The sequence below is a fragment of the Rosa rugosa genome, chromosome 1 (assembly GCF_958449725.1).
Source record: "Rosa rugosa chromosome 1, drRosRugo1.1, whole genome shotgun sequence".
In the NCBI taxonomy this organism is placed as follows: domain Eukaryota; kingdom Viridiplantae; phylum Streptophyta; class Magnoliopsida; order Rosales; family Rosaceae; genus Rosa; species Rosa rugosa.
Window position 1 is genome coordinate 70,609,408 of NC_084820.1, and position 27,931 is coordinate 70,637,338.

The 27,931-nt window shown below is 40.1% G+C and overlaps 4 protein-coding genes and 1 pseudogene across 13 annotated transcripts; 2 read left to right on the top strand and 3 right to left on the bottom strand.

Annotated features, from left to right (window-relative positions):
* The first annotated feature begins 1,096 nt into the window (after positions 1 to 1,096).
* Positions 1,097 to 3,728, top strand: LOC133726589 (DNA (cytosine-5)-methyltransferase DRM1A-like). 4 transcript variants are annotated; one of them, XM_062154169.1, is made up of 5 exons: positions 1,097 to 1,858; positions 2,047 to 2,097; positions 2,727 to 2,894; positions 3,100 to 3,150; positions 3,254 to 3,728. In XM_062154169.1, exons 1-4 carry the CDS (start codon positions 1,802 to 1,804, stop codon positions 3,142 to 3,144), a joined length of 321 nt encoding a protein of 106 aa, XP_062010153.1. In that variant the 5' UTR covers positions 1,097 to 1,801; the 3' UTR covers positions 3,145 to 3,150; positions 3,254 to 3,728. The 4 variants fall into 4 exon arrangements, with proteins under 4 accessions (XP_062010153.1, XP_062010150.1, XP_062010151.1 ...); XM_062154166.1 differs by lacking the exon at positions 3,100 to 3,150; XM_062154167.1 differs by lacking the exon at positions 3,100 to 3,150 and having other exon boundaries at positions 2,047 to 2,091.
* A 157-nt stretch (positions 3,729 to 3,885) lies between these two features.
* On the bottom strand, positions 3,886 to 17,676 carry LOC133726590 (E3 ubiquitin-protein ligase CIP8-like). The gene is made up of 2 exons (XM_062154170.1): positions 17,639 to 17,676; positions 3,886 to 4,769 (listed from the first exon to the last, which is right to left on the bottom strand). The coding sequence occupies exon 2, from the start codon at positions 4,546 to 4,548 to the stop codon at positions 3,970 to 3,972; it is 579 nt and encodes a 192-aa protein (XP_062010154.1). The 5' UTR covers positions 4,549 to 4,769; positions 17,639 to 17,676; the 3' UTR covers positions 3,886 to 3,969.
* LOC133726593 (uncharacterized) lies at positions 9,170 to 11,040 on the bottom strand. 4 transcript variants are annotated; one of them, XM_062154171.1, is made up of 4 exons: positions 10,051 to 10,640; positions 9,933 to 9,980; positions 9,774 to 9,842; positions 9,170 to 9,695 (listed from the first exon to the last, which is right to left on the bottom strand). In XM_062154171.1, exons 1-4 carry the CDS (start codon positions 10,116 to 10,118, stop codon positions 9,461 to 9,463), a joined length of 420 nt encoding a protein of 139 aa, XP_062010155.1. In that variant the 5' UTR covers positions 10,119 to 10,640; the 3' UTR covers positions 9,170 to 9,460. The 4 variants fall into 4 exon arrangements, 2 of the variants coding, with proteins under 2 accessions (XP_062010155.1, XP_062010156.1); XM_062154172.1 differs by having other exon boundaries at positions 9,777 to 9,842; positions 10,051 to 10,636; XR_009854886.1 differs by lacking the exon at positions 10,051 to 10,640 and adding an exon at positions 10,652 to 11,040 and having other exon boundaries at positions 9,670 to 9,695; positions 9,777 to 9,842.
* On the top strand, positions 11,226 to 16,256 carry LOC133726594 (DNA (cytosine-5)-methyltransferase DRM1-like). 4 transcript variants are annotated; one of them, XM_062154175.1, is made up of 8 exons: positions 11,265 to 11,344; positions 13,202 to 13,252; positions 13,871 to 14,018; positions 14,105 to 14,148; positions 14,503 to 14,619; positions 15,066 to 15,165; positions 15,259 to 15,305; positions 15,837 to 16,256. In XM_062154175.1, exons 4-8 carry the CDS (start codon positions 14,146 to 14,148, stop codon positions 15,924 to 15,926), a joined length of 357 nt encoding a protein of 118 aa, XP_062010159.1. In that variant the 5' UTR covers positions 11,265 to 11,344; positions 13,202 to 13,252; positions 13,871 to 14,018; positions 14,105 to 14,145; the 3' UTR covers positions 15,927 to 16,256. The 4 variants fall into 4 exon arrangements, with proteins under 4 accessions (XP_062010160.1, XP_062010159.1, XP_062010161.1 ...); XM_062154177.1 differs by having other exon boundaries at positions 11,289 to 11,344; positions 13,202 to 13,246; XM_062154173.1 differs by lacking the exon at positions 11,265 to 11,344 and adding an exon at positions 12,878 to 12,990.
* LOC133726591 (heavy metal-associated isoprenylated plant protein 23-like) lies at positions 12,215 to 12,815 on the bottom strand (annotated as a pseudogene).
* Positions 17,677 to 27,931: the final 10,255 nt, after the last annotated feature.

Below are 27,931 nucleotides of genomic sequence, written 5' to 3' on the forward strand. Positions count from 1 at the left end.
AGGAGGTACTTTCTTGTCATAAGCTTGAGCCATGTACGGCTGAGCCACTAGATTGTAGGGAACATAAGGCCATATCTCCGCTCTTTTCCCTGTTGACTTTGCCTTCTTCAGCACCTTGTTTGGTTCAACATACCCTCATCCTTCTGATCACCATCTGTTGCTTTCTGTCAATCTCCACAGATTTAACTCCCACTTAAAGAAGAGAGGGCCTTCTTGACCTTAAGCTCACAACCATCACAGTCTGATGTTCCTAGAAGGAGCCTAGAGGGGGGTGAATAGGTTCACAGCCAATTTTTTTGTTCAAAAAATTTTCTCAGGGATTGCAACAGGGTGATCAATCCTGAGAACTGATAATGAACAGATTGTATTGTAAATTCAATAAACCAACTAAAGCAATAAAGAACACATGTTTTGTTGACGCAGTAAAACCCTATCAAGGGAAAACATCTGCGTGGCCTTTACTCTTGAAAGACCAAAACCAAATCACTATGAAAAAACAAATTACAAGTTTACAACACAGGGATTGAACTGGACGCGGCAATCCTTCCTAGACTGACTCACTAGGCTGTGGTAATCACTCCTTGCTAATTGTTTATACAAGTGATACACTTTGAAATCCCAACTATGAAACAAGCTATGAACGCAGCAAGTCCTTCTTGGAGATTTCACCTTTGAAGTTTGCAATACCCAACTGAACTCATGGGATGCAAGAGATGAATATGCATGAATGGTTTTGTGTTTTTCAAATTGTTTTCAACATGGAACAAGACATTTTGAAAAGCAGAAAACCAAAGAGATAAACTCTTGATAAACAAAGGGACTGAAACACAAGTGTTTTTCAATTCCCCGAGAGAACCCATATATATAGAGGAGGAAGAGGAAGGACAGTTCACTCAAAAAACCCTTAATCTCAATTGGAGTAGGTAAACCCATACCCATAATTTCAGATTGCCCATGTAAACCCATGCTCCTAATTTCAATTGGGAATACCAATTCAATAAGCCAAACACTCCAACTCCTTAATCAAAACTGACACAAGAATGGAACCCATGAAAAACCCATGGTTTTGTGAAAGAGATGTCATGCAAGAGCTTACCGGAGCCATGATGAAGATGGGTCTTCTTTTGATCTTCAAGATTTAAGCTTGATCTTGGACAAGACAGCAATATGAGATGGGATGGGGAAGCACGACAGCACGGTAGCAAAGCAGCAAACTGATGAGGTAGCAAGTTCTAATTGAACTAGTCTTCAAACTTTGCCTTTGGCTTTTGACAGCAAGGTAGCCACACACAAGAGAAGAGGAAGTAATTAAGTTGCAATTTCTCTATCAAGCTAAGGTGGGGAAGCTGCCAGCAAACTGATCTTCAAGTCTTCACGTGGGTCTTTGAAGAAGAAGCAAGTTGCAATCATGCTAAGATGGGAAGCTGACAGCAAGGCAACCACAACAATTGTAATTAAACAATTATGGGCTTGGGCTGCAACCTTGGGCTTCTTTAATGAGTAGAGTTTTGTGAAGAAGGAATGCCAACATTTATACTAACACAGTCCATTCTGACTTCGAGCTCCACAGCCTGTAATTGCTTCTTCTTTTTGTGTTTATGGCCACCACTACCCATTAGATCAGACAAGTACTCCAAAGTTCCTCCAACTCCCATTTTCAGCTTTTAAGGTTGACTCAAAGAAAAATGAGTCTGAAAGTTCGATAAATATTTTTGGTGCTTGAGAGTTTATATATAGAGAAGGATAGAAGTTGATTGGCTGTCTCTGAAGAAAGTGCAAGGAACTTCCTGGTGAACAAAAGATGGTATTCTTGCCTTCTAACACAGAGAGAGAAAGGCTTCTAAGGCTGCTCTTTGAGGTTTCTTTTACTTGCTATTGTAGTCCTAAATAACATTGTTACTCACTCTTCATTGACTTTACTAAATTTGTGTGATTGACAGACCTTAAAATAGGTTAAAAAAATTTCTAACCATATTATTCTGTGTGGTTTATACTCGGAATGCTTCGGTTTTACCATTTTTAACACTACTTTGATGAAATATCCAGGTGAGGAAGACGCAGATTCAATTCTGGAAAGCCTCCTCTTATATAGTGCGAGTATAAACTTTTTTCCATTTACCAATGCCTTCTTGGATTTTTTATTTGGGTCTGTGAGGTTGGTTGTGCCTGAAGTTTTTGTTCAAAACTAATATTCTAGTTTCTGTCAAACTGAACTTGCATGTATTAGACTAGGATGTGAATTTTGGGAGCATAACCATATATTGAATATTCATTCGTTCTTTTTTCCATCTCCAATGCTATATTGCATGTAATGCATATCAATGACTAATAATATTCATGTATTATTGTTTGAATCTGCCTCTTGGTCCTTACCTTCTACTTTAACTGTCTTTTCTATTCGATCTAACGGTCATATATTTCCATTCCACTACATTGAAGCATTACTTGTTCTTTTACTTTGATGCCCGACATAGGCATTTCTTCCATCTTTCTTTCCTATCCTTGATATTGATGAAGAAAAGAGAAAACAAAATAAATCTTTAGTAGCATCCCAATTCATTGTTAAGATTTCTGGCTCTCCAATACGCTTTAGTGTTCATTATACGCTATCTAATATATGGGTGACATAATCAATTGCTACCTTGCTAGATTATTAATCAAGTGTTTAGATTCATCTAGCAAACAAGATTTATACATTCTGCTGTTTTCTTGCAATTATTTTGCAGGCTCTTGAAAATTCAACTCGAGAACAGGATTCTGCACCAGAGCAGAGTTCTCCTCCAGAACAGTGCTTTCCTCCACAACAGCAACAAATCAATTCTGATCCCTTTTCTTCAGATTATGAGGGGAGCTTTCTGGATGGATTTTCAGATCTTGATAGCTCTGATAATGAGGTGGTTTTGTATGTCTTTTGAAATGCTGATAGGTGCCATCCTTTTTGCTATGCTTTTTGTTTCTCTATCCTCCAAGCCACATGACATTATATAGTTTTGCAATTTTGTTAAATCTAGTATTTCCTCACCATTCTACATGTATATTCTACATTAGTGTACTTCAATATTTCATAGAAATTTTAGTTATATTTTTTCTTTCTTTCAGGAAATTAGCATTCCTACATCTGAGGAGGAGAAAAAACCTATTTAACTTTAGGTTTCAATCTTTTCTATGATCATTGTAGTAGACTTTCAATCTAAAATCACTTTTTGTCTACTCTCTGCTTTTACATTTCACTCATGATTTCAATTTATTCCAGATTGATACAGTAGCCTATCATCTCTCTGTGTCGAAAGATCGGTTAGCCCTCCATCCGCTTGGCATTCGAACGAAGAATGTTGTGTCTGTTGAGATTTCAGCGGTGAGCAGAACTGTTGTGAGGACTTGGTGGGAGCAAACCAACCAAAAAGGAAACTTGTATCACCACGCTGATGTGCAAGAGTTGAATGCCGACCGGTTGGAGCATTACATCAATACCTTTGGCGGGTTTGATCTCGTGGTTGGTGGGAGCCCGTGCAACAATCTTGCCGGTAGCAACAGATATCATAGGGATGGGCTTGAGGGAAAAGAATCTTCTCTATTTTATGATTATTTCCGTATATTAGACTTAGTGAAGGGTCTTATGGCAAGATATAGCTGACCAATGTATCATTTGAGATCCAGATACTTGATACTCTAGTTTGCTTCTGCTCCTAATTTTAGATGAATGAACATTCGATGCCTTTGATATTTAACTGCTGACCGCATTGGATCATGAGATTTTTTTCATCTCGTTCTGTTTTCCTACGAATGGCATAAGGCGCATGAATAAACATTAGAATGAATGATCCCCGTGGGATCTTACATTTATGAATTAAGATAACATGATACAGGGATCAAATAACACAAGGAACTGAGAGAATATGTTAGTACAATTCTAATGAACATATATATTGATCATCGTTATCAGCCAACATATTTGTCACTCGAACACGGTTAGGGATTTGAAGACTCTGCCTCTTCCACAGTTGGCATTGGGTATCGACACAAGGGGCACAAGTGACTCGTCTTCAGCCACGGGACAATGCAATCTAGATGATAATGGTGTGCGCAAGGCAAAAGAGTAATCAGTTGATCGACACCACCTTCAGCAAAGTCGTTTATACAAATAGCACATGATGGGTTCTGTTTGATGGTATCTTCCTCCAAGCTATCTATTCTCACTTTCTGCAAGCTCACGATGGATGATGTAGTTGCAGGAACAAACCTGACCCTATGAGTTTCAAAGGACTCCCATGTGACCCTATCGTCGACACCATGATAGTCAACCTCACTCAATGCATATAATTCACTGGTGCCATCAGTAAAATGTAATTGAATGGCAATGGGGTATTCCCTGGTAAGTCTACTAATGTCAGTGTCATCATGATGCTCATCAAAACTACCCAATAACCGCACGGCCACGTCTGCAATGACCACAATAATGCGGCGCTCCGGAACAGCAGCTTGTACCACCTGAAATAGTTTTTCGAGGATAGGCGGTTGCTGCTCCAGGGGGACACCTAATGCCGACATTTCCCTGCTAATAGAATCAGAGTAGGCTTGTCTGTGGTTGGGAGAGGAGTAGCGGATCACAATGTCTATTTCAACAGTGGAGATTTCACAATTACGAGGATCAGACAAACTGCGGCTTTGCTTGGTGAGACAAATATGAATAGGAAGCAAGGTATCCCCTGCTGGTGGTGGTAATTCTCTTGTTTCTCTCAGGATTGCTCTGCTAAAATAATAATGCCTCTCTGTTTCGGTCGAAGTTGACGACATTATATACGGATGATCACTACACTATTGTAGCTATGCAATACACACACACATACATACATATAGGGAAGCGCTACCTCTTTTCTACCAGGATTAGGAAAGCGTTTTCTAAAAGAAAAAGGTTTAATTTTAATTAAGAAAAATATAACTAAACCCCATAAATCGAGGGGAAGCAAAAAATCAAAATCAAAATCAAAATCAGATCTGGTTTCAAAAAAAAAAAAAAAAAAAACTGAATCAAATCAAGAAATTAAGTAGAAAGCAGGGGAATAACAATGGAAGCGAACCAGAAGCGAACATTTCTCACCTGACGGAGATGGCCTGAGCACATGAAGAGGATCGATGGTGGACTGGTGGAGGCCAGTCTCAGCACTCAGCAGTTAGGTTTACCATTTTAAATCGACTTGAGTGAATTTACATCAATACCCCCACAACGTAAGTAGATCCGGAGCGCATGAGTCCACTGGGCCTAATCCCGGGCTAGATTGATTTTCAACCCCCACTGACCTTATTCCTAACCTGCTTAGCCCAAAGTCAAAAAACAAAGTTGGGCCTTTTGAGCAAATTCAAATGGCCGTAGCTCTTTTGTGTGCTAGTGCCATCCTATAAGGGTAAAATTTTCATATAGTACCTAAATTATCACGAAATGCACTTTTTAGTACCTATAAATTTTTAGAGAGTTCAATGGTACCTATACTATCCCTCCGTTAGCCCTTTTAGTACATCCGTCCATTATTCCATTAAAAATGCCTATGTGGCGGTCATGTGACACTCATGTGAGTAAAATATCAAAAGTAAAATAGTATTTCATTCATATTTAGAAATTATAGAATTTAATATATTGAATATCTATAATTAAAAAAAATTTGACACATAAAAAAAAAATACCCAATTTATTCTTCACTGTTCTCCGAATAATTGGGGCAATTAATTTAAGTACTTTTATTTTTGTTTAGTTTTTTTTATTTATGAAAATTTAATATATATTAATTTGGATCAACTAATGAGATAACTTTTTTCTCAAATAATTAATCAATGGAGATGGTGGGTAAACCTAGATATTCACTAATTTAATTCTAGGTCTTTTTTTTATAACCTAGTTTAATTTATTTTAATCAAAAATTTGTAAAAAAAATTAAAAAAATAGATGTTTTACGATTTTACCTATACTTTAACGGAATAATTGACAGAATAATTATTTTGGAGGGATAGTTTTAGGTACCAAAAAATGCATTTCGTGATAGTTCAGATACCATATAAAGATTTTACCCCACCCTATAATTTGTTTGAATTTATTTTCATTTGGCAGCAAATTCTTTCACTTTTCGGGGTACTTCATTCCGAAGGATAACATTCCAAGTTACTGTACAGGCTTTTCATGCATTACTGGAGTCTTTTCAAGTACCCTTTTGAGTGCTTTATGATAAATGTGTATGGAGGAGAATATGGAAAAAGGTGCATTCAGATTATTGATAAAGAAGTATGCAATCTATATGGGGATATTTTCAAATGGGGGATTCCCCGCCCCGCCTCCGAAACGAGTTCCCCACCCCCACCCCCGCCCCCGCAATTGTCATTTTCTCTATATGAAATTTTTTGGTTTTCTATTTTGAAATTTTTTATTTTCTATTTTTTTAGATTTTTTTTTCCTTTCCTTTTTTGACAAAAAATAATTCACAAATCACAATTTTAAGACGATCCAACGGTCGGATCCTCACAGATCACCTAGAGGATCACCTTTACCGATTTATACGATGACCCAACGGTCAGATGCTCACGGATCGCCCTTAGGTTCATCCTCTCAAAATTATGTGAAAATCCAACGGTTGGATCGTCTCGAATCACCCTTAGAATCATCCTCACAAAATTATATGACGATCCAACGGTCGGATCCTCACGGATCGCCTTTTGAATCATCTTATCACAATTATACGAAGATCCAACGGTCGGATCTTCACCAATCGCCCTTAGGTTCATCCTCTCAAAATTATACGAAGATCCAACGGTTGGATTGTCTCGGATCACTCTTAGAATCATCCTCACAAAATTATATGACGATCTAACGGTCGGACCCTCACGGATCGCCTTTTGAATCATCTTTTCACAATTATAAGAAGATCCAACAGTCGGATCCTCACAACACCACCAGCTGACCCCTCATATAGTTCCCATACCTGCAACAGCAAAAAAAAAAAAAAAAAAAATTATACATTATATCTACTTGCCAACTACTAACTACTATAGAGATCAGTAAAATTTTCAGTTAGAGATGACACCAAGTTAGGAAGCCAAAATATTATGCAAGAAAAATGGATAACCTTTATCAAGGAGAGGGTGTTCACAAATAAAAAGCACCTAAGCTCCTAGAGAGCTCAAAGATATAAAGAACTCAAAGTTCTGGAACATTTCATGTAGATTTCGCTTTTAATATATTGTCTGTGTAATTCCAGGGTCCCTAGTAAAATATTCATATAGTGAATGCCAAGATGAAAAACTAGAGTAATAGATATTTTTGTATTAATATCAGCCCCTTTTGTCTTGAGTCTATTGTTGTCTTAGGATAATACTAATGATTCAAATGTACATGAACTTATATGGAAAGCTCATAAATTATACAATAACAAGACATCGTATGAAGGTGTTCATGTAATATGCAAGTTTATGCAGTTACTGACAATATTAAAATATTAAAAATCATAGAAATATGCCTTTTCAAGAAGAACTCTTTCATCATTACTACAAGAACAAGTAAAAGCTATGGTCTCCAAGGACTCCAATTCAGTGATAGAAGGAAATACTTAATGATGACATTAGTCTCAAAGATTTATACCCTTACAAAAAGATACTGTTCTTTGGATGGTAAACATCCGTTTGCGTTGCACCTCCCACTAACAATTTCCAAGACTAATACACCAAAACTATAGATATCTGCTTTCTTTGTCACTTGACCTCGTATGGCATACTGAGGTGCCAAATAACCTCTGCTAAAAACAAACAGGAACCCAAATATGTCAACATAAAGACGTGTAATTTAACAAAAGAAATTTGAAGAAAAACAAAAAGATATTCAAGTACAGCAGAATACTTTTAAAGCTAAACCACATTACTTGCGAGCAGGGGTAGGAAGTGTAGTCATTAGCATTCTGGTGTACCATGATATTAAGGTAAAATTGTATCAGATTGATTATTCAGTCATGCAACTTGGAAGACATTCACACTAATTCTTAAGACTGAGTGTGAAGGCTACATTGATGTTCGGACAACTTTTAACATGAAACTAACTAACAACATACTGCCAACACCATATATTTTCACCAATTTGATAAATCTTTTAGGAGAAACTTTTTTGAATTAATACTTTTTCGATTATTTCTGTACAGTCCACTTAGTGGTGCACATAAATTCATTTCATGAATTCCACAGGGATATAAACAGAGTAGAACAGTAGTGAACTGACGCTGTTCCAGCAACACGAGTACTAACATGGGTCAAGTTGGGTGCGATATACTTTGCAAGACCAAAATCTGAATTTTGGGCGAAAGATCTTTATCAAGGACAATATTGCTTGCTTTAATGTCTCTGTGAATAATATGAAGGGTTGAACATCCTCATGAAGGTAAGCGAGCCCCCTTTTGCAATCCAATGCAGATTTTACACTTGAATATCCTATGATTTCCTTCCGCACAGCTACCATATAGCTCAGCTAGTTCTCATGATCGACATTTGCAATCACCTCAATTTCTGTCAAAAATTCCTACGACCCTTGCCTAGAATCTCCTGACAATACCTTTACTTCTGTCACAGAGCCATTCTCAAGTGTACCCTGATCAAACACATTTCACAATAATGTGGAAGAGGCAGAAAGAGTTTTTAGATCAAGTGGTGACGACCAAGTATTCCTCAAAAGTCATAAACAAAAGCATTCTCTCTGATATTAACTTGTATACAGTAACAAAGCCTCCCTGCCCAATGTTATTTTCTTCACTGAATTTTTCAGTGGCATTTCACAAGTTGTTGCAAGTGTACGGTTTGAGATTTGAAATGCTTGAAAGTTGAAAACAAGTGCACCCATATAATCCCATTAGAAGCTTTTAGGGTAGGATTGAAATGCAACGCAAAACCTCAAAGAAAACACTAGTTCCCTTTTCTTGAAAAACCTGACAATAAGTTAACCAAAAAAAAAAAAAAACCCTTGACCATAAGTTAAAGACTTAGTAACCCATCGCGGTTCAGTGGCGTGTAAGTTGAACAAAGCAAAAGAAGATACATTGTAAGATTGAATCCATATGCTGAAAAAAAAAAAAAAAACAGATCTAACTTTAGCCATCTTAGCTACATACTTGCAGATCCAACTATAGCTTGTTTTATCAATTCAAAATAAAAAGAAAAGGAAAGCTACACTAGGAGCCATCTTAGCTACATACCCGCAGATCCAACTATAGCTTGTTTTATCATTACAAAAGAAAAAGAAAAAGAAAAGGGAAGCTCATATGCCAAACTAAACTAGGAGTCCAGTTCACATACATACACTTATCATGTTGCCATATTGATTTTTCATTCAACTAACTGATATCCGATCAACTACGATTAACATAAAGTCAAAAGAATTATTATCCCTTCAGACCAAAACCTTGTAGCTAAGGAGATACAAAAGGCTCCAGTATGGAATTCAAAGTAACCACGACATGCATCCCTTCAATGGCTCCTCATCATCATCATCATCATCATTGCTCTTAGTCTTGCTCTTCATGTTCTCCTTGTCATACTCACAAGTCAGTTTTCCTTTGTACATCATCTCCATCAGCTTCTTGTTGAGCTCCTTCATACTCTCCAGCATCTTTTCAGTTTCGGAGTCCGTCTTGGACTCTCCTCCCACAACCTCAGCAACAAGGCCTTGTTCCACACTAAGATTCCAGAAATTTAAGTTAAAAAGACTAAACAAGAAAGTCAATCACATTAATCGATAACATAAGATTTCTTACCACCTTGCAGACTCATCAGGTTCAATCTTCCCAGAATAACTCTTATTCCCAGAGGCTTCAACAATCCCACTACATGAAGAAAATTTTCAGGTCAAATACAGACACACCTTTAAACTAGTGAACTTGGTAAAATCAAATAAGACTCCATAATTTTTTTACCTCTTGGCCTCATGGCTTTGCTTGTTTCCATTGCCTTCACCAGTCTCACTACATGAAAAAAGAAAAAAAATCAGCTCAAGAACTTGGTAAAATCAAATAATATTTCAGAATTAAATACCTCTTGGCCTCAACCTCGGCCTTCTTCCAATTACCCTTAGCAGCATCAACAATAGGTACCTTCTCCATCTGTTTCTAGATCTGGGAGTAAGTAGTTTAGGGTTCCTATAGGGGAGGAATTGTGGATAGAAATCACCTCAAGGTAACCCCTGTTTATATAGGGGAGGAGTGGAGTGGAGTCTAGGGTTTGCTTAAATTTCAAATTTTGAAATTTGAAAACAACGGTGGGGATTCAAATTTTGGGCGGGCGATTCAAAATTTTCGAAATTTGAATCCAACCGTGTGAGCGGGGGATTCAAAATTTTCAGATCTCCCAAAATTTACTCTAGGCCCCCCTCGGTTTCCTAAATTATACTTCTGCCCCATCCTTCTACTGACTTTTCACCGATGACCCAATTTTCCTCCAAACTTGATTCTAGAACCCCCTCAGTTTCCTAAATTATACTTATGCCCCCATTTTTCTACTGACTTTTCACCGATGACCCAATTTTCCTCCAAACTTAATTCTAGAACCCCTTATTCCCAAATCCCAGAAGAAAGCATTGTTCCCCCAAAAAAAAAAAAGATGAACAAAGCAATAATAAGATTATACAGAAACTTACAATTTCTCTTTCCATCTGGAAAATCTTGTAGTGAAAATTCACAACTTCAGCCTTCTTCGATTGTTGAAAAAAAAAAAAAGGGGATATCCCAAAAAAGATGTGGGATTTGAAGGAAGAAGATCTGGGATGTGGGATTTCATCTTTGGAGTTGCGAAAAATTTCATCTTTTTGGTTGGATCTATGGCACAGATTAACTCTTGATGAACAACAGAAAAGTTCAATCTTAAAAGATTCAATCTTGATGAACCCAATAGAATGAAAACAGAAATTTTTAATGAACAATAGAGAGATTGAGAGAGAGAGAGAGAACAGAAAGGTTCAATCTTGATGAATAGAGAGAGAGAGAGAGAGAGAGAGAGAGAGCAGAAAAGGAAGAACAAGAAAGAGTGGCGGCCTCCTTGCAGAAAGATGAAGAACAATTAAGTATATATACGCGGTTGTTGACTCAATAAGGCCCCCAAAATTACGAAAATATCCCCGCTTTATCGTAAATACGGTTACTCTTTACCACTGGATGGTTGACACGTACCTCACTAAACTAAAAAACCATCCCGCAAACGACGCCGTTCCCCCTTAAGAGTTGCTCTCTCTCTCTCTCCCATTCTTTGCCCAGTAGATGAGAAAAAGTCAAAATAAAGTCTTTGTTGTTGAATCCAAACTCCGAACTCTCTCTCTCTGGGTCTTCCATTCAAGGTAGTGTTTCCTTCAACTGTTATTTGAGCTTGGTTTCATAAGATTTTTCTATCTTCTTTTGAGTCATTATTGACGAGTATAGATACCTACCTCGTTCATTTTGTGCTTGATAATAGCTAATAGACATGACATACATGCCTGCCTATGGATTTGGTAAAGTTGTGAGCTTTGCATCCTTTAACAACTGCAGGGTTGTGAATTGGAACTGCAAGCATCTTTCTTTTTCTTGCTTGGAAACAATGCTGATGTCGTGCTTAATTTATATAAACCATGTGTAGTGTGTAAATTGTGTGATCTCATCTGTCATGTATGTGTAGTGTGTAATCTGCTTAATACATACTAGACAATGTATTAAGCTGAAGTAGAGGATATATAGGGTCGTTTCTAGTCACTGACAACTTCACATATCGAAAAGAAACTTAAAGTTTCAGACTTTCAACTAATTACTTCCAAATTTACTAATCAACAAAACCAAAAAGTTCAATAGCCGAACCCAAATGCAGCAAAGGAAACACTTTTTGCTCACTATCTCATATCCTAACCAGTTAAAGTTTCAAACTTTTATGAACTGATTAAGCCACCCAGCTGTTAAAGAAACATACCGTGTAATCTGCCATGTATGTGTATTGGGGTGGAATTGGTTAATTTTGCAACTGAATGAGGTGAATTTTTTGTTTTATTTTGTTTTTCCTAATATGCTATTGCTTGGCATGGAGGCTTGGAGTGGTTTCTCTAGTGTATAGGCTGTAGATGTCAGGTTATTAACTTTTATGGGTATTATCATGAAATCGCGCTGTAATATTTCCCTGGCAATTTGATTAAAGTTTGCCTTTGTTTGCACTTATTCCTTCTGTGTTTTACTTGGACAGCTTGCAAAACCTTTGCGTGGGTGACCATAACATACATGAAGACATGAACTACTTCTTTTCTGTTTAAATTTTATATCCATACTCTTCATGTAGTCCTAATTAACAATTTTTTTTTCTTCTTTTTTTTTTGCTCTATTTTGTGAATCTAGCTACATGATAGAGCAGGCATTGGGGTTTTCATCACTGAACATGGCAGTGTAGGGGGTCTTCATATCTTGTCATGGTGCCAGTAGTTGGAGTGTTCTCCACTTTCCTGACATAACCAGGAGGTGCTTTCTTGTCATAAGCTTGAGCCACTAGATTGTAGGGAACATAAGGCCATATCTCCGCTCTTTTCCCTGTTGACTTTGCCTTCTTCAGCACCTTGTTTGGTTCAACATACCCTGTAACACTCACCTTCTTTTGCTTTCTGTTAATCTCCACAGATTTAACTCCACTTAAAGAAGAGAGGGCCTTCTTGACCTTGAGCTCACAACCATCACAGTCCATTCTGACTTTGAGCTCCACAGTCTTTAATTGCTTCTTCTTTTTGTCTTTATGGCCACCACTACCCATTAGATCAGACAAGTACTCCAAACTTCCTCCAACTCCCATTTTCAGCTTTTTAAGGTTTACTCAAAGAAAAATGAGTCTGAAAGTTTGAATAAATATTTTTGGTGCTTGAGAGTTTATATATAGAGAAGGATAGAATTTGATTGGCTGTCTCTGAAGAAAGTGCACGGAACTTCCTGGTGATCAAAAGATGCTATTCTTGCTTTCTAACACAGAAATAGAAAGGTTTCTAAGGCTGCTCTTTGAGGTTTCTTTTACTTGCTATTGTAGTCCTAAATAACATTGTTACTCACTCTTCATTGACTTTACTAAATTGGTGTGATTGACAGACCTTAAAATAGGTTAAAAAAAATTTCTAACCATATCATTCTGTGTGGTTTATACTCGGAATGCTTCAGTTTTACCATTTTTAACACTACTTTGATGAAATATCCAGGTGAGGAAGACGCAGATTCAATTCTGGAAAGCCTCCTCTTATATAGTGCGAGTATAAACTTTTTTTCATTTCCCATTGCCTTCTTGGATTTTTTATTTGGGTTTGTGAGGTTGGTTGTGCCTGAAGTTTTTGTTCAAAACTAATATTCTAGTTTACTGAACTTGCATGTATTAGACTAGGATGTGAATTTTGGGAGCATAACCATATATTGAATATTCATTCGTTCTTTTTTCCATCTCCAATGCTATATTGCATGTAATGCATATCAATGTCTAATAATATTCATGTATTATTGTTTGAATCTGCCTCTTGGTCGTTACCTTCTACTTTAACTGTCTTTTCTATTCGATCTAACGGTCATATATTTCCATTCCACTACATGGAAGCATTACTTGTTCTTTTACTTTGATGCCCGACATAGGCATTTCTTCCATCTTTCTTTCCTATCCTTGATATTGATGAAGAAAAGAGAAAACAAAATAAATCTTTATTAGCATCCCAATTCATTGTTAAGATTTCTGGCTCTCCAATACGCTTTAGTGTTCATTATACGCCATCTAATGGGTGACATAATCAATTGCTACCTTGCTAGATTATTAATCAAGTGTTTAGATTCATCTAGCACACAAGATTTATACATTCTGCTGTTTTCTTGCAATTATTTTGCAGGCTCTTGAAAATTCAACTCGAGAACAGGATTCTGCACCAGAGCAGAGTTCTCCTCCAGAACAGTGCTTTCCTCCACAACAGCAACAAATCAATTCTGATCCCTTTCTTCAGATTATGAGGGGAGCTTCTGGATGGATTTTCAGACCAAGTGATTCTAGTAGCTTACAATCATGTCTTTATGATTAAAGTTTGCCTTTGTTTGGCACTTATTCCTTCTGTGTTTTACTTGGACAGCTTTCAAACCTTTGCGTGGGTGACCATAACATTTTAAAGACATGGTACTTCTTTTCTGTTTGAATTTTATATCCATACTTTTCGTCCCTGATTAACATTTAGTTACCGACTCTTCATTGACTTTACTAAATTGGTGTGATTGACAGACCTTAGAATAGGTTAAAAAATTTCACCAAAAAAAATAAATAAATAAATAAAGAGGTTAGAAAAGGAAAGAAATAGAAACTTGTTGATGTTATTCTATAGTGGAGTGCTTGATGATGGTTAATGTAAATGGTGGAATTGTAATGTGTTGGAAACTTTCTAGCCTTTTTTTGGCTCTGGTCTTCCAAATCTAGTATTTGCAAGTCCATATACTTTTTTTTTTTTTTGCTCATTTGTATACATAACCTTTTCAGGATGGAAATACATCTGGGGTAAACGGAAATAATGTTGACTGGGATACTGAAGATGAGCTTGACGAGATTGAAAATTTCACTTTATCTTCTTCTTCTGCTAATCTGGGCTCTGGGGAGGTAATTGTTTTCTTATGTGATTTTTGTTAAATTTAAGTCAGCTTATTACTATTAAATAGTGCGACGAATTCTATGTGGCTTTAAGACTTGAAAATGTTCTGAGATCAATGAAATGAATCTATAGTGTGGTAGGTTTCATTTGAGCCTAGATGAAATGCTATCTGACCAAACTGAAGGACTCTATTTCCTGGAATTCATATGACCACTCTTTTTCTTCTTTACTTTTACCATGCCTTCTTGCTGTATTGACTAATCTGGTTTCCCATGTGCACACTATAATCCTCTTTTGTCTTATTAATTTTTATGGCTTTGATGAACTTGTAAACATATAAATGATACAAGATGAACATGAACAAAAGTATACATTCAGAAGCACGCATGATATTTAGACAGAGATAATACATTAGATTCTGAACATGCAATTCCTTTGTTTTTTCCTCCAACAGGGGAGCTCATCTCCAGGACCTTCCAATACCAAAGTTTTTGGTCATTTTGTTAGCATGGGATTTTCTCAAAAAATGGTTGCCAAAGCTATTCAGGAACATGGTTAGAGCACTGTACCGTATCATTCTGTGTGGTTTATACTCAGATTGCTTCAGTTTTACCATATTTAACACACTACTTTGATAAGATATCCAGGTGAGGAAGACGCCGATTCAATTCTGGAAAGTCTCCTCTTATATAGTGTGAGTTTAAACATGCTTTCATCTACCAATGCCTTCTTGGATGGATAATTTGGGTTTGTGAGTTTGGTTGTGCCTGATGTTTCAGTTCAAAACTAATATTCTAGTTTCTGTCAAATTGAACTTGCATGTATTAGACTAGATGTCAATTTTGGGAGCATAACCATGTATTGAATATTCATTCATTCTTTTTTCATTGCCAATGCTGCTATGCATATCAAGGAATAATAATGTCCATGTACTATTGTTTGAATCGGCCTCTTGTTCCTTACCACTTTAGCTAGTCTTCTTTTGATTTAGGTGTCTGGAGGTATTTTTGTATATTTCTATACTATCTAAACCTAATTTCCATATCTTATCACTAATGCAAATACATGTTTCTTATGCACTAATATTAACTGTCTTTTCTAATCAATCTAGTGATCATATATTTTGGTTCCACTACATGGAACCACTACTTTTTCTGGATGGATTTTCAGATCTTGATAGCTCTGATAATGAGGTGGTTTTGTATGTCTTTTGAAATGCTGATAGATGCCATCCTTTTTGCTGATGAGCAGAACTGTTGTGAGGACTTGGTGGGAGCAAACCAACCAAAAAGGGAAACTTGTATCACCTCGCTGATGTGCAAGAGTTGAATGCCAACCGGTTGGAGCATTACATCAATACATTTGGTGGGTTTGATCTCGTGGTTGGTGGGAGCCCGTGCAACAATCTTGCCGGTAGCAACAGACATCATAGGGATGGGCTTGAGGGAAAAGAATCTTCTCTATTTTATCATTTTATGATTATTTCCGTATATTATACTTAGTGAAGGGTCTTATGGCAAGATATAACTGACCAATGTATCATTTGAGATCCAGATACTTGATACTCTAGTTTGCTTCTGCTCCTAATTTTAGATGAATGAACATTTGATGCCTTTGATATTTAACTGCTGACCGCATTTGATCATGAGATTCTTTTCATCTCTGTCTGTTTTCCTACGAATGGCACAAGGCGCATGAATAAACATTAGAATGAAGGATCCCTGTGGGATCTTACATTTATGAATTAAGATAACATGATACAGGGATCAAATAACACAAGGAACTGAGAGAATATGTTAGTGCAATTCTAATGAACATATATATTGATCATCGTTATCAGCCAACATATTTGTCACTCGAACTCGGTTAGGGATTTGAAGGATTTGAAGACTCTGTCTCTTCCACAGTTGGCATTGGGTATCGACACAGGGGGCACGAGTGACTAGTCTTCAGCCACGGGACAATGCAATCTAGATGATAATGGTGTGCGCAAGGCAAAAGAGTAATCAGTTGATCAACACCACCTTCTGCAAAGTCGTTTATACAAATAGCACATGATGGGTTCTGTTTGATAGTATCTTCTTCCAAGCTGTCTATTCTCACTTTCTGCAAGCTCATGATGGATGATGTAGTTGCAGGAACAAACCTGACCCTAGCAGTTTCAAACGACTCCCATGTGACCCTATCATCGACACCATGATAGTCAACCTCACTCAATGCATATAATTCACTGGTGCTAGAATAATTTATTTGAATGGCAATGGGGTATTCCCTGGTAAGTCTACTAATGTCAGTGTCATCATGATGCTCATCAAAACTACCCAATAACCGCACGGTCACGTCTGCAATGACCACAATAATGCGGCGCTCCGGAACAGCAGCTTGTACCACCTGAAATAGTTTTTCGAGGATAGGCGGTTGCTGCTCCAGGGGGACACCTAGTGCCGACATGTCCCTGCTAATAGAATTAAAGTAGGCTCGTCTGTGGTTGGGAGAGGAGTAGTGGATCATAATTTCAACAGTGGAGACTTCACAAGCAGTTTCACAAGCAGGAGGATCAGACCAACTGCGGCTTTGCTTGATGAGATAAATAGCAATAGGAAGCATGGTCTCCCCTGCTGGTGGAGGTAATTCTCTTGTTTCTCTTAGGATTGCTCTGCTAAAATAATAATGCTTCTCTGTTTCGGTCGAAATTGACGACATGATGTGTAGATGATCACTACACTACACTATTGTAGCTATGCAATATATATACGTACATATAGGGAAGCTCTAGCTCTTTTCTACCAGGATTAGGGAAGCGCTAGCTCTTTTCTACCAGGATTAGGAAAGCGTTTCTAATTCAAAAACGAAAAAAGTTTAATTTAATTAAGAAAAATATAACTAACCCCATAATCGACGGGAAGCAAAAAATCAAAATCAAAATCAGATTTGGATTCAAAAAAAAAAAAAAAAACAGAATCAAATCAAGAAATTAAGAAGCTATACAATAACAATGGAAGCGAACCAGGAGCAACCATTTCTCACCTGACGGAGACGGCCTGAGCAGATGAAGAGGATCGATGCTGGAGGCTATTAGTCTCAGCACTCAGCGGTTAGGGATGTTAGGTTTACCATTTTAAATTGACTTGAGTGAATTTACATCAATACCCCTCATAGTGAGTGGATCCGCAGTGCATGAGTCCACTGGGCTTAATCCCGGGCTAGATTGATTTTCGACCGCCACTGACCTTATTGTTGTTACCTGTTTAGCCCAAAGTCAAAAAAATAAAGTTAGTTGGATCGCCAACTAATCTCATTCCATGTGAGATGTACTTTTATTATTATTATTATTATTATTAAATTCATTTTAACCCGCTGAACTTTAGGGCTAAAATCAGTGTAGTCTTTAAACTTTTTTTTTAATCGCGTCGGTCCTTGTACTTCCATTTTCCATCATCCGAGTCCAAAAATAAAATTTGACTCGAAAGATGACGTCACAAGCTGAGGTGGAGCAAACATTGGGGCCCACTTTTTCAGATTGGAATGAAATGTCCAAACTACCCCTGCTATCCATATTCTTCTTCGAAGAAGACTTCACCTCTCTCTCTCTCCCTCTCTCTTTGTTTCTGGATTTAGGTGGAAGACACCGATGATTCAACCACCTCACATTTGTACCTGTAAAAATTGAAATCAAAATCCATACAAAGCAAAGGCAACCGCAAAAATCAAAATCGAAATCGAAATCCATACATATGCATTTTCTCTCCCTCTCTCAGATATGCACCTGCAAAGTCAAAATCGAAATGCACACGAAGCAAAGGCAACCGCCATGGCAGCACTGGCAGCAGGACCAGACTAGTTTTTCAATCTGCACAACAGCTTCTACTTGGGCTCCCAAGCCGCCATTAACACCAGCAACCTCCCCAACCTCTCGCCGGACGAAGTCGTCGAGCGTGACTGCACCAAGGCCCGCTTCTTCTTATTCTTCTGCTCTAGCTAGTCCTTTCTGGCCTCCAAGACGTCCGCTGACGCCTGGAGGTGAGTTCACGCGCCGATGGAGCAGCACCCAAAACTGGTTTGGACACCCAAAGCTTTCTGAGTGTCCGACTTGTCTCTCTTCTTGCATGCCAAGTGCTTTTTGGATGTCCAACCTCTCTCTCTCCTCGCCTTCTCTCCCTCTATGTTCACTTCTGCCTCGTTGTTGGAGAGATCATCGCCGAGGAGCTGAAGAAATATGACGGCTCTGATCCTAAGAAGTCTCTGCTCATGGCCATTAAGGATGAGATCGAAGACAGTGGATTTGAATTTCATAGCAACTAGATTTGAGTTTGGTTTTGGATTTGAATTGGATAGCAACTTGGTTTGAGTTTGGGTTTTGATGGGTTCTAAGAAGAAGAAGAAGAAGGAAAGGGAATTGGATGGGTTTGGTGGCGTGGAGAGACTTCTCCGATTTCTGAGTTTTTATTTTTTATTGTTAGAATGTCCATTCTGCCCTCCTTCAGGGTTTAAAAAACTGAAGTGTGGGCCCTCATGTCGGCTCCAACTCAGCAAATGATGTCATATTTCAAGTCAAATTTGATTTTTGGACTCGGATGATGGAAAATGGAAGTACAAGGACCGACGCGATTAAAAAAAAAGTTTAAGGACCAAACTGATTTTAGTCCCAAAATTCAGGGAGGTAAACTGAATTTAATCCTTATTATTATTTTGGGCGAAATTATAAGAGAAGTTTTAAACACACTCCTAACGTGTGTTAATAGACACTCCCTACTCAATACACCACCCATTTAATTTCTCATTCTAATATTTTACTAAATACACAACTCAAAGTACCTATTGTATTCGTCGGTTTCATTTATGAAGGCTTGAGGGCAGCCGCACCGGCCCTTGTTCAAAAAAAATATATATATATCCTTAATCTTAAAAACCATGAAATATCCTATTATTTCACTATATTAAGACTACTGTTAAAGGAAAAACATATTACGTGCCTTCGTCAAAGTGATTGACGAAGAGAGAATCAAGGAATTAGCAATTACCATCAATCAGCAAGGATTACGGACCAATCAGCATTTAATGTCATCATTGTAATTGATATTTCCGTTGTAATTCACCGGCCAGACAACAGCACCCATCTGGGTTCTCTCCACCGTCGCAACACCGGCCTCCACCTTGCTGTTACGCTAGCTTCCGCCTCGCTGTTGCACCTCGCTGCCCAGCCCCCGGTGCCCCAATCCCAACCGCGGTGCTCCTACCCAGCCCCGTCGTCCGAAACCTGCAGCGCAGCCCCGAAAACCTGCAGATCTCGCCTCCACCTAGCGCTTGGGCAGCCTCACCTAGCAGATCGTGCGTGCTAGCTAGACCTGTAAATGGACCGGATTTGGATCGGATCGACCTAAATCCAAATCCGTTTACTTAAAAAAAAATTCGATCCAAACCCGCTCCGTTAACCCGGCGGATCGTTGATAGCTCGATCCAAATCCGTATCCGCCGGGTTAACGGATACCCGATCCGCCAATCCGACCCGTTATAATTTCAAATATTATAAAATTTTAAATAGTAATATTAAATTTATATCATGATACCTCATAAGATATTAATAAAATATTAAAACAACATGATCATATTTTCATGATACATGATCATATTTTCATGATACATTATCATGATACATTATCAAAAGTATCACCAAAAGTAGAATTACATTTTCAAAATTCTTAATGCTTCTTGGAATCTTGGGTGATAGACTGTCCCTTAGATTTCTGCAAAAAAATTGTATTAGAAATTCTTCATATTTTATATTTTATATTTTTTAAAAATAATAATATATTAATAAAAATAATATTTTATTATTACAAAAACGGGCCGGATCATAAACGGATCGGATCGACCTAGATCCGTATTTGATCCGTTAAATAAACGGGTTAACGGATTCAGATCATTAACGGATCAACGGATCAAAACTTTCGATCCAAACCCGTCCAATAGTCACGGATATGGAGCGGGTCCGGATCAAAATCCGGTCCATTTACAGGTCTAGTGCTAGCTTCGCCTATCCTAGCGGCCTACCCCCGACCCCGCATGAGTGCCTAGCCACTGCCTAGCTTTGCCTGGCCCCTGCCTACCTCACCTAGCCGCTGCCTAGTGTCACGGGCCGAACTTTGCAATGCGCAAAGCGGACCGTGCGGCACTTGCTAGCAAGCAAGTCAGCTAAGTGAGTACCTTGCAAGGAACAATGAAAGCCACACGATATTAAAATAGTGCTAGTGACAAGCAAGAACACAATTATATGAATGTTGGGGCAACCACGAAGAACAATGAATAATCGAAAAGAAAGATCAAAGAGCAATCTCACGGGGCACAGATGATTGAATAATTCCTCTTTTATTGATGGTAAGACGGTAAGGGAGGCAAAAGTACATGTGCTTACCTATACTAGTTCCGTAGTCCAAACTATGCCGACTAGGAACCCCTCCCTATAGAGCATATCGGCCTTACATGAACCTGGCAGGAGGAAACATGAAAAAGGCCGAGGAGACTAATTGCTAAATAAAATAAATTACATAATTTGTAAATTACCAAAACAACCCTAGCACGCAAGCAAACCAACCAAAGGCTTAACTAATGACCCTGGACAAGGTTGCTTGCGGCATTACAAGTGCGGCCCCTAACATCCTCCCCCACTTAAGCTGTCGGCGCTCTCGACGACTGCCTTGATCTTGAAGTCTTCAATCTTCTGCTGGAACTTCTTCTTCAGGACGTCAGCATTCTCCCAACTGGTTTCTTCATCTCCCAGACCCTTCCACTTGACCAGGAACTGCTGGTATGGGCGCCTTGACACTCGGATCACTCTCTCTGCTAGGATCTCCTCCACTTCTTTCGGCTTTGGTGGTCTGATGTTGACGTGCTCCCGAACAGGCTGGTTGCGTGCTTGATCTTCACAGTCTGGCTGGTGCGGCTTGAGGTTGCTGACGTGGAAGACGGGGTGAACTCTCATCCAGGCGGGAATATCGACTTTGTAGGAGCACTTCCCCACTTTAGCAATGATGGGGAGCGGTCCTTCATACTTCCTGAATAGTCGTTTGTCTCTGGAGCGCAGGAACCTGAGTTGTTCCGGAAGCAGCTTGACAAGGACCATGTCCCCTGCCTGAAACTCCCTGGGCTTGCGGCCTTGATCTGCCCACTTCTTCATTCTCCCCGCCGCTTTCTCTAGATAGACTTGAGCGATCTCGGCATTAGTCTTCCACTCTTTTGTGAAGTTGAAAGCACGCGGATTCGCCCCTTTGTAGACTTCTTGCACCGTATGCGGCAAGAGAGGCTGTTGGCCAGTGACAATTTCAAAAGCACTCTTGTTGGTGGATGAGCTCTTCTTCGAGTTGAAACAAAATTGTGCAACATTGAGCAATTACTCCTCCAACATACCGTTGAACCTTTCTGTTTGCCCATCAGTCTGTGGGTGATAACTTGAAGATATGTTGAGCTCAGACCCGAGCAACTTGAATAGCTCGGTCCAGAATGTTCCCGTGAACCTAGTGTCTCGATCGCTGACTATGTTCTGAGGCACACCCCAATACTTTACAACATGCTTGAAGAAGAGGCTTGCTGTGTCTTCCGCCGAACAGTACTTTGGGGTTGGCACAAAGGTGGCATACTTTGAAAACCTGTCAACCACAACCAGGATGCCTGATAAGTCTCCCACCTTCGGGAGGTTAGTAATAAAGTCAAGGGAGACACTCTCCCACGGGCGAGTAGGAATAGACAGTGGTTCCAACAGCCCTGGAGTCTTTTGGCGCTCAATCTTGTCTTGCTGGCATGTCAGGCAAGTCTTGGTGTATTCCGTGACATCGTCTCGCATCTGGGGCCAGTAGTACCCCTGCTTGAGGAGTGCATGGGTCCTCTGCCATCCAGGGTGACCTGCCCACAGGGTGTCGTGACACTCCCTCATAAGCATTCTTCGCAGTCCGTCAGCTCGCGGAACAAACACTCGTCCTCCTTTGGCCATCAATATGCCATCCTCCATCCAAAACCGACGGCTCTTCCCTTCCTTCACCATTTTCATGAGGGATTGCGCCACGAAATCCTTCTCCAGACTCTCCTTGATACGTTGCTTGATGTCTGTGGCAATGATGCTGCTCGACAAAGTGGCCAACACCTTGAGGGTGGCAAGGTCAGCCTTGCGACTTAGAGCATCAGCAACTTGGTTTGTGTGCCCAGCCTTGTGTTCGAAATGGAAGTCGAACTCAGCGAGAAACTCTTGCCATCGAGCTTGCTTTGGAGTTAACTTCGGCTGGGTCAGGAAGTGGCTGACGGCTGAATTGTCTGTCTTCACAAGGAACTTTGACCCCAGCAAATAGTGTCGCCACGTCCTCAAACAGTGAATTACGGCTAGCAACTCCTTCTCCTGAGCCGCGTACCTCCTCTCAGCTTCCGAGAGTTTATGACTTTCATACGCAACAGGGTGCCCTTGTTGCAGCAGGACTCCTCCTACGGCGAAGTCAGAAGCATCTGTCTGGACTTCAAATGGCTGGTTCAGGTCGGGTAAGGCAAGGACCGGATCTTCCTTCACGGCCTTCTTCAAATCTTGAAAGGCCTTCTCACAATTACTACTCCAGTCCCATGTCACTCCTTTCTTCAAGAGTTCAGTTAAGGGGGTCGTCTTCTTTGAGTAATTCTCAATGAAACGTCTGTAGTAATTGGCCAGCCCAAGAAAAGAACGTAGCTCTTTCACATTCTTGGGGTTTCTCCACTCCTTTATGGCTTCTACTTTCTCCATATCCATCCTGATTTGACCCCTTTCAATAATGTGACCTAAAAACTTGATGGTCACTTGCGCGAAGGAGCACTTTTCGCGCTTGACATACAACTGGTTGTCCCGCAACCGTTGGAACACCAACTTCAAGTGCTCCACGTGTTCTTCTAGGGTAGAGCTGTACACCACTATGTCATCCAGGTACACTACCACGAACTTATCTAAGTACTCGTGGAAGACTTGGTTCATCAAAGTGCAGAATGTGGCTGGCGCATTGGTCAACCCGAACGGCATCACCAGAAACTCAAAGGCGCCATAACGGGTGACGCACGTTGTCTTGGGTTCATCTCCTTCTGCAATGCGAACTTGATAGTACCCCGAGCGGAGGTCTAGCTTTGTGAAATATTTGGCACCACTGAGTTGGTCAAACAGATCTGCAATCAGAGGGATCGGGTACTTGTTGCGCACCGTGACTTTGTTGAGAGCCCGATAGTCCACACACAGTCTCCAACTTCCATCGTGCTTCCTTTGAAACAGCACAGGTGCACCAAAGGGGGCTTTAGATGGCCTAATGAATCCCGCCTTGAGCAGGTCTTCGAGCTGCTTTTGAAGTTCCGCCAGTTCTGGGGGCGCCATTCTGTAAGGTGCCTTTGCAGGTGGCTTGGCCCCCGGAAGCAGTTCGATCTCATGGTCCACACTCCTCCTTGGAGGTAATTCTTTGGGAAGTTCAGGAGGCATCACATCTACAAAGCTCTCCAGTACCCCTTCAATTTCCTTCGGAATCACTTCTCCTTTAGTCTCATCCTTTATCAAAGGAACTGCTACATAGGTAGGCTCATGACGCTTCACGCCTTTCTTGAACTGGAGGGCGGACAAGAGACGGGGTTCACTTGGTTGCTCGATTCTTGCCGGAACCACACACGGCCTTTCTCCCATAATAAGTAAGTGTTGGGCACTAGGAATGGGAATAGCTTTGTTCGCCAACAAGAACTCCATCCCCAATATGACATCAAAGTCGTCCATCTGGACAACTACGAGGTCAGTCTTCCCTTGCCAGTGACCCAACTTGAGTGATACCCCTCGAGATAGTCCAGTTGTAGGTGAGGCCTTAGAGTTCACAGCTTTCATGCGGCCAACATCCGTCTCCAACTTCAGCCCCAACCTCCGTGCTTCAGGTTCTGACACAAAGTTGTGAGTGGCCCCTGTGTCAACCATCACGCTCTTGGCTACCTTTCCATTAATACTACCATCTATGAACATCAAGCCTTTAGCCTGGGACTTCTTAGGTGATTGTGGTCGCTTCTCCACCGCACCCAAGAATCTTAGAGCTCCCATGTGACCAGGTTCCTCCTCTGGCTCTTGCTGATCTTCCATTTCTTTCGAGTGAATATGAGCCTGTAGGGCAGAGAGGGCGGTCTTATGAGGGCACTCATTCACTCTATGCGGTCCTCTGCATAAGAAGCATACTAGTGGCTTTGGGGCATAGCCTGAGGGATTAAAGGGTTGAGGGGTGAAGACCCCTGTCGAGGCAACAGGCTTGGACGTTGCCGTGTCCCTCGTATTCACTACTCTCCTGTCCCCTCCTCCTGAGTTGGAAAACTTGGACTCCGCTCCCCCACTTCTACTCGGTCCAGGCCTTACATTTCTGTTGACATTCACATTCGAAAACGGCTGAGTCTTCTTAGTAGAGTTCTCTTCGAATGTGTAGTCCGTCAACCTTTCAGCAGCAGCCTGTGCGGAGGCCAAATCTTGGACTCTCTGCCGCTGAAGTTCGGTCCTCGCCCATGGCTTTAAGCCTTCCAGGAAATAAAACAGCCGATCCTTCTCTGACATGTCCGGAATGTCAAGCATGAGCACCGAGAACTTGTTTACAAAGTCTCGGATGTTGTTGGTGTGCTTGAGCTCCCTTAGCTGCCTTCTAGCAATGTACTCTACATTCTTGGGGAAGAATTGAGCTTTGAGCTCCTTCTTAAGATCCTCCCAGGTGTCAATGGTGCATACCCCTCTTTGTATGTCATTATACTTGGTCCTCCACCATAGTTTAGCATCTCCTGACAAATACATTGTCGCCATGTTCACCTTCACCTCTTCCGAGTCTGGCTTCACTGCTCGGAAGTATTGCTCCATATCAAATAAGTAATTCTCAAGCTCCTTGGCATCTCGCGCCCCTCCAAAAGCTTGAGGTTCTGGTATCTTTACCTTCCTGTAGTCCGTCACAGGTTGGTTTCCCATCGCACGGATGGTTAGGTTGAGCTTGGTATTCATCTCCACCAGCTCGTTTCTAAAAGCATCAATGGTGACTCGGACATCTTCTGCCATATTGTCCACGGCCACCTGGAGTGTGTCAAGGGCATCACTCATCGCCCCCATTTGCTCGTTCGGAACAGGAGCTTCTTCCTCATTTCTCTCCCTTCCGCTACCTCGAGCTTTCCAATTTTCAAGGGCCACAACTCAGTCCTTCAGGCTCTCCACCTCTATCATCCGCGCCGCCAACTCATCTAGGTCGACGCGGTCCAACACATTTGTGATATCAATCAACCTATCCGGCACTCCCGCAAGTTCTCCGAGTTGTTGGTCATACCAATCGAATCTTTGTTGGTTTGTCATCTTCCCCGACATCGTAGTGAGCTTCTTGAGCCGAGTTGGCTCTGATACCAACTGTCACGGGCCGAACTTTGCAATGCGCAAAGCAGACCGTGCGGCACTTGCTAGCAAGCAAGTCAGCCAAGTGAGTACCTTGCAAGGAACAATGAAAGCCACACGATATTAAAATAGTGCTAGTGACAAGCAAGAACACAATTATATGAATGTTGGGGCAACCACGAAGAACAATGAATAATCGAAAGGAAAGATCAAAGAGCAATCTCACGAGGCACAGATGATTGAATAATTCATCTTTTATTGATGGTAAGACGGTAAGGGAGGCAAAAGTACATGTGCTTACCTATACTAGTTCCGTAGTCCAAACTATGCCGACTAGGAACCCCTCCCTATAGAGGATAGGCCTTACATGAACCTGGCAGGAGGAAACATGAAAAAGGCCGAGGAGACTAATTGCTAAATAAAATAAATTACATAATTTGTAAATTACCAAAACAACCCTAGCACGCAAGCAAACCAACCAAAGGCTTAACTAATGACCCTAGACAAGGTTGCTTGCGGCATTACAAGTGCGGCCCCTAACACCTAGCCTCGCAGACACCATCTATAAAAAATAAAAATAAAAATAAAAACAACAAAAAAAAAACCAGAAAACCAGAAGGAGAAGATGCGAAGAAGAAGAGAGGAAAGAAAAGAAAAAAAGAGAGAGAAAAAAAAATACCAAACTACATATACCCCCTTGATAGGATTTCAAAACACAAAAAACTCAACAACATTTGGTTTTGAACATTTAAGGACAAAAGTTTACACTTAACGACAATATGTTCTTCACTTGCCACATGTCATGAGTTAATTTACATTTTTACCTTAACTACTTATTTTGACTTGTAATCCCTTTATAAAGATTAAATATTACAAATAAGGACAATCTGCTCTCCACTTGCCACATGTCATAAGTTAATTTACTTTTTTACCCTTAACTACTCATTTTGACTTCTAAATCCCTTTATATTACTTTTTTTTTTCCTTGAGAATAATCCGTTTATGTTACTTTTTTTCCCCCTTAACTATTCATTTTGACTTCTAATCCCTTTATATTACTTTTTTTCTTTTTCTGAGAATAATCCCTTTATGTTACTTTTTTTTTTCTTTTGAGAATAATCTGTTCATATTACTTTTTTTTTTTATGAGAATAATCCATTTATGTTACTTCTCAAAAGCAAAAAAAAAAAAAAAAAAAACTTTCTTCTACACGTTGCTAAGAGAAAGAATCTCAGACCTCACTCTCCTACTACTCTCATCTCATCGCCTAATCTTACTACTGCACTCGTCCAATCCTGCTACTGCACTCGCTGCACTCATACTCTTCAAGTTCTGCTACTGCACTTGTACTCGTGTCCAGTTCTGCTACTGCACTCATCATCGCTTAATCCTGCTACTGCACTCATACTCGTCCAGTCTGCTACTGCACTCGTCATCGCCTAATCCTGCTACTGCACTCGTCCAATCTGCTACTGCACTCGCTGCACTCATACTCGTCCAATTCTGCTACTGCACTTGTACTCGTGTTCTGCTACTGCACTCGCTGCACTCATACTCGTCCAGTCCTGCTACTACACTTGTACTCTTGTCCTGCTACTGCACTCGTCATCGCTTAATCCTGCTACTACACTCGTCCAATCCTGCTACTGCACTCGCTGCACTCATACTCGTTCAGTTCTGGTACTGCACTTTTTCATACGTGCCGGAGCTTTTCTTCTCACTGGTTTTGTTCGATTATTTCTTGTGTCATCACCCTTTTGCACCTCCACACAGTAGCCAATTTGAACCATAAACAATGAATATCATATCATTAACATAAACCATAAACTATAAAGTAGCAGATCAATTCAATTTGAATATTAGCAGATCATATCATTGACAGTAGCCGATCATATCAAAGTAAACCACAGAACCTTAGTGATACTAAATTCATGAATCTGCTCCTC

Coding starts and splice junctions, on each gene's coding strand:
- LOC133726590 (XM_062154170.1), bottom strand. CDS start 4,548: ATGTCGGCATTAGGTGTCCCCCTGGAGCAGCAACCGCCTATCCTCGAA.
- LOC133726589 (XM_062154166.1), top strand. CDS start 1,802: ATGGTATTCTTGCCTTCTAACACAGAGAGAGAAAGGCTTCTAAGGCTG. Junction 1,859..2,046: donor TTCTAAGGCTGCTCTTTGAG/GTTTCTTTTACT, acceptor TGAAATATCCAG/GTGAGGAAGACGCAGATTCA. Junction 2,098..2,726: donor CCTCCTCTTATATAGTGCGA/GTATAAACTTTT, acceptor ATTATTTTGCAG/GCTCTTGAAAATTCAACTCG.
- LOC133726593 (XM_062154171.1), bottom strand. CDS start 10,118: ATGGAGAAGGTACCTATTGTTGATGCTGCTAAGGGTAATTGGAAGAAG. Junction 9,843..9,932: donor CAAAGCCATGAGGCCAAGAG/GTAAAAAAATTA, acceptor TTCTTCATGTAG/TGGGATTGTTGAAGCCTCTG. Junction 9,696..9,773: donor CCTGATGAGTCTGCAAGGTG/GTAAGAAATCTT, acceptor CTGGAATCTTAG/TGTGGAACAAGGCCTTGTTG.
- LOC133726594 (XM_062154176.1), top strand. Junction 15,166..15,258: donor CAAAGCTATTCAGGAACATG/GTTAGAGCACTG, acceptor TAAGATATCCAG/GTGAGGAAGACGCCGATTCA. Junction 15,306..15,836: donor AAAGTCTCCTCTTATATAGT/GTGAGTTTAAAC, acceptor AAATGCTGATAG/ATGCCATCCTTTTTGCTGAT.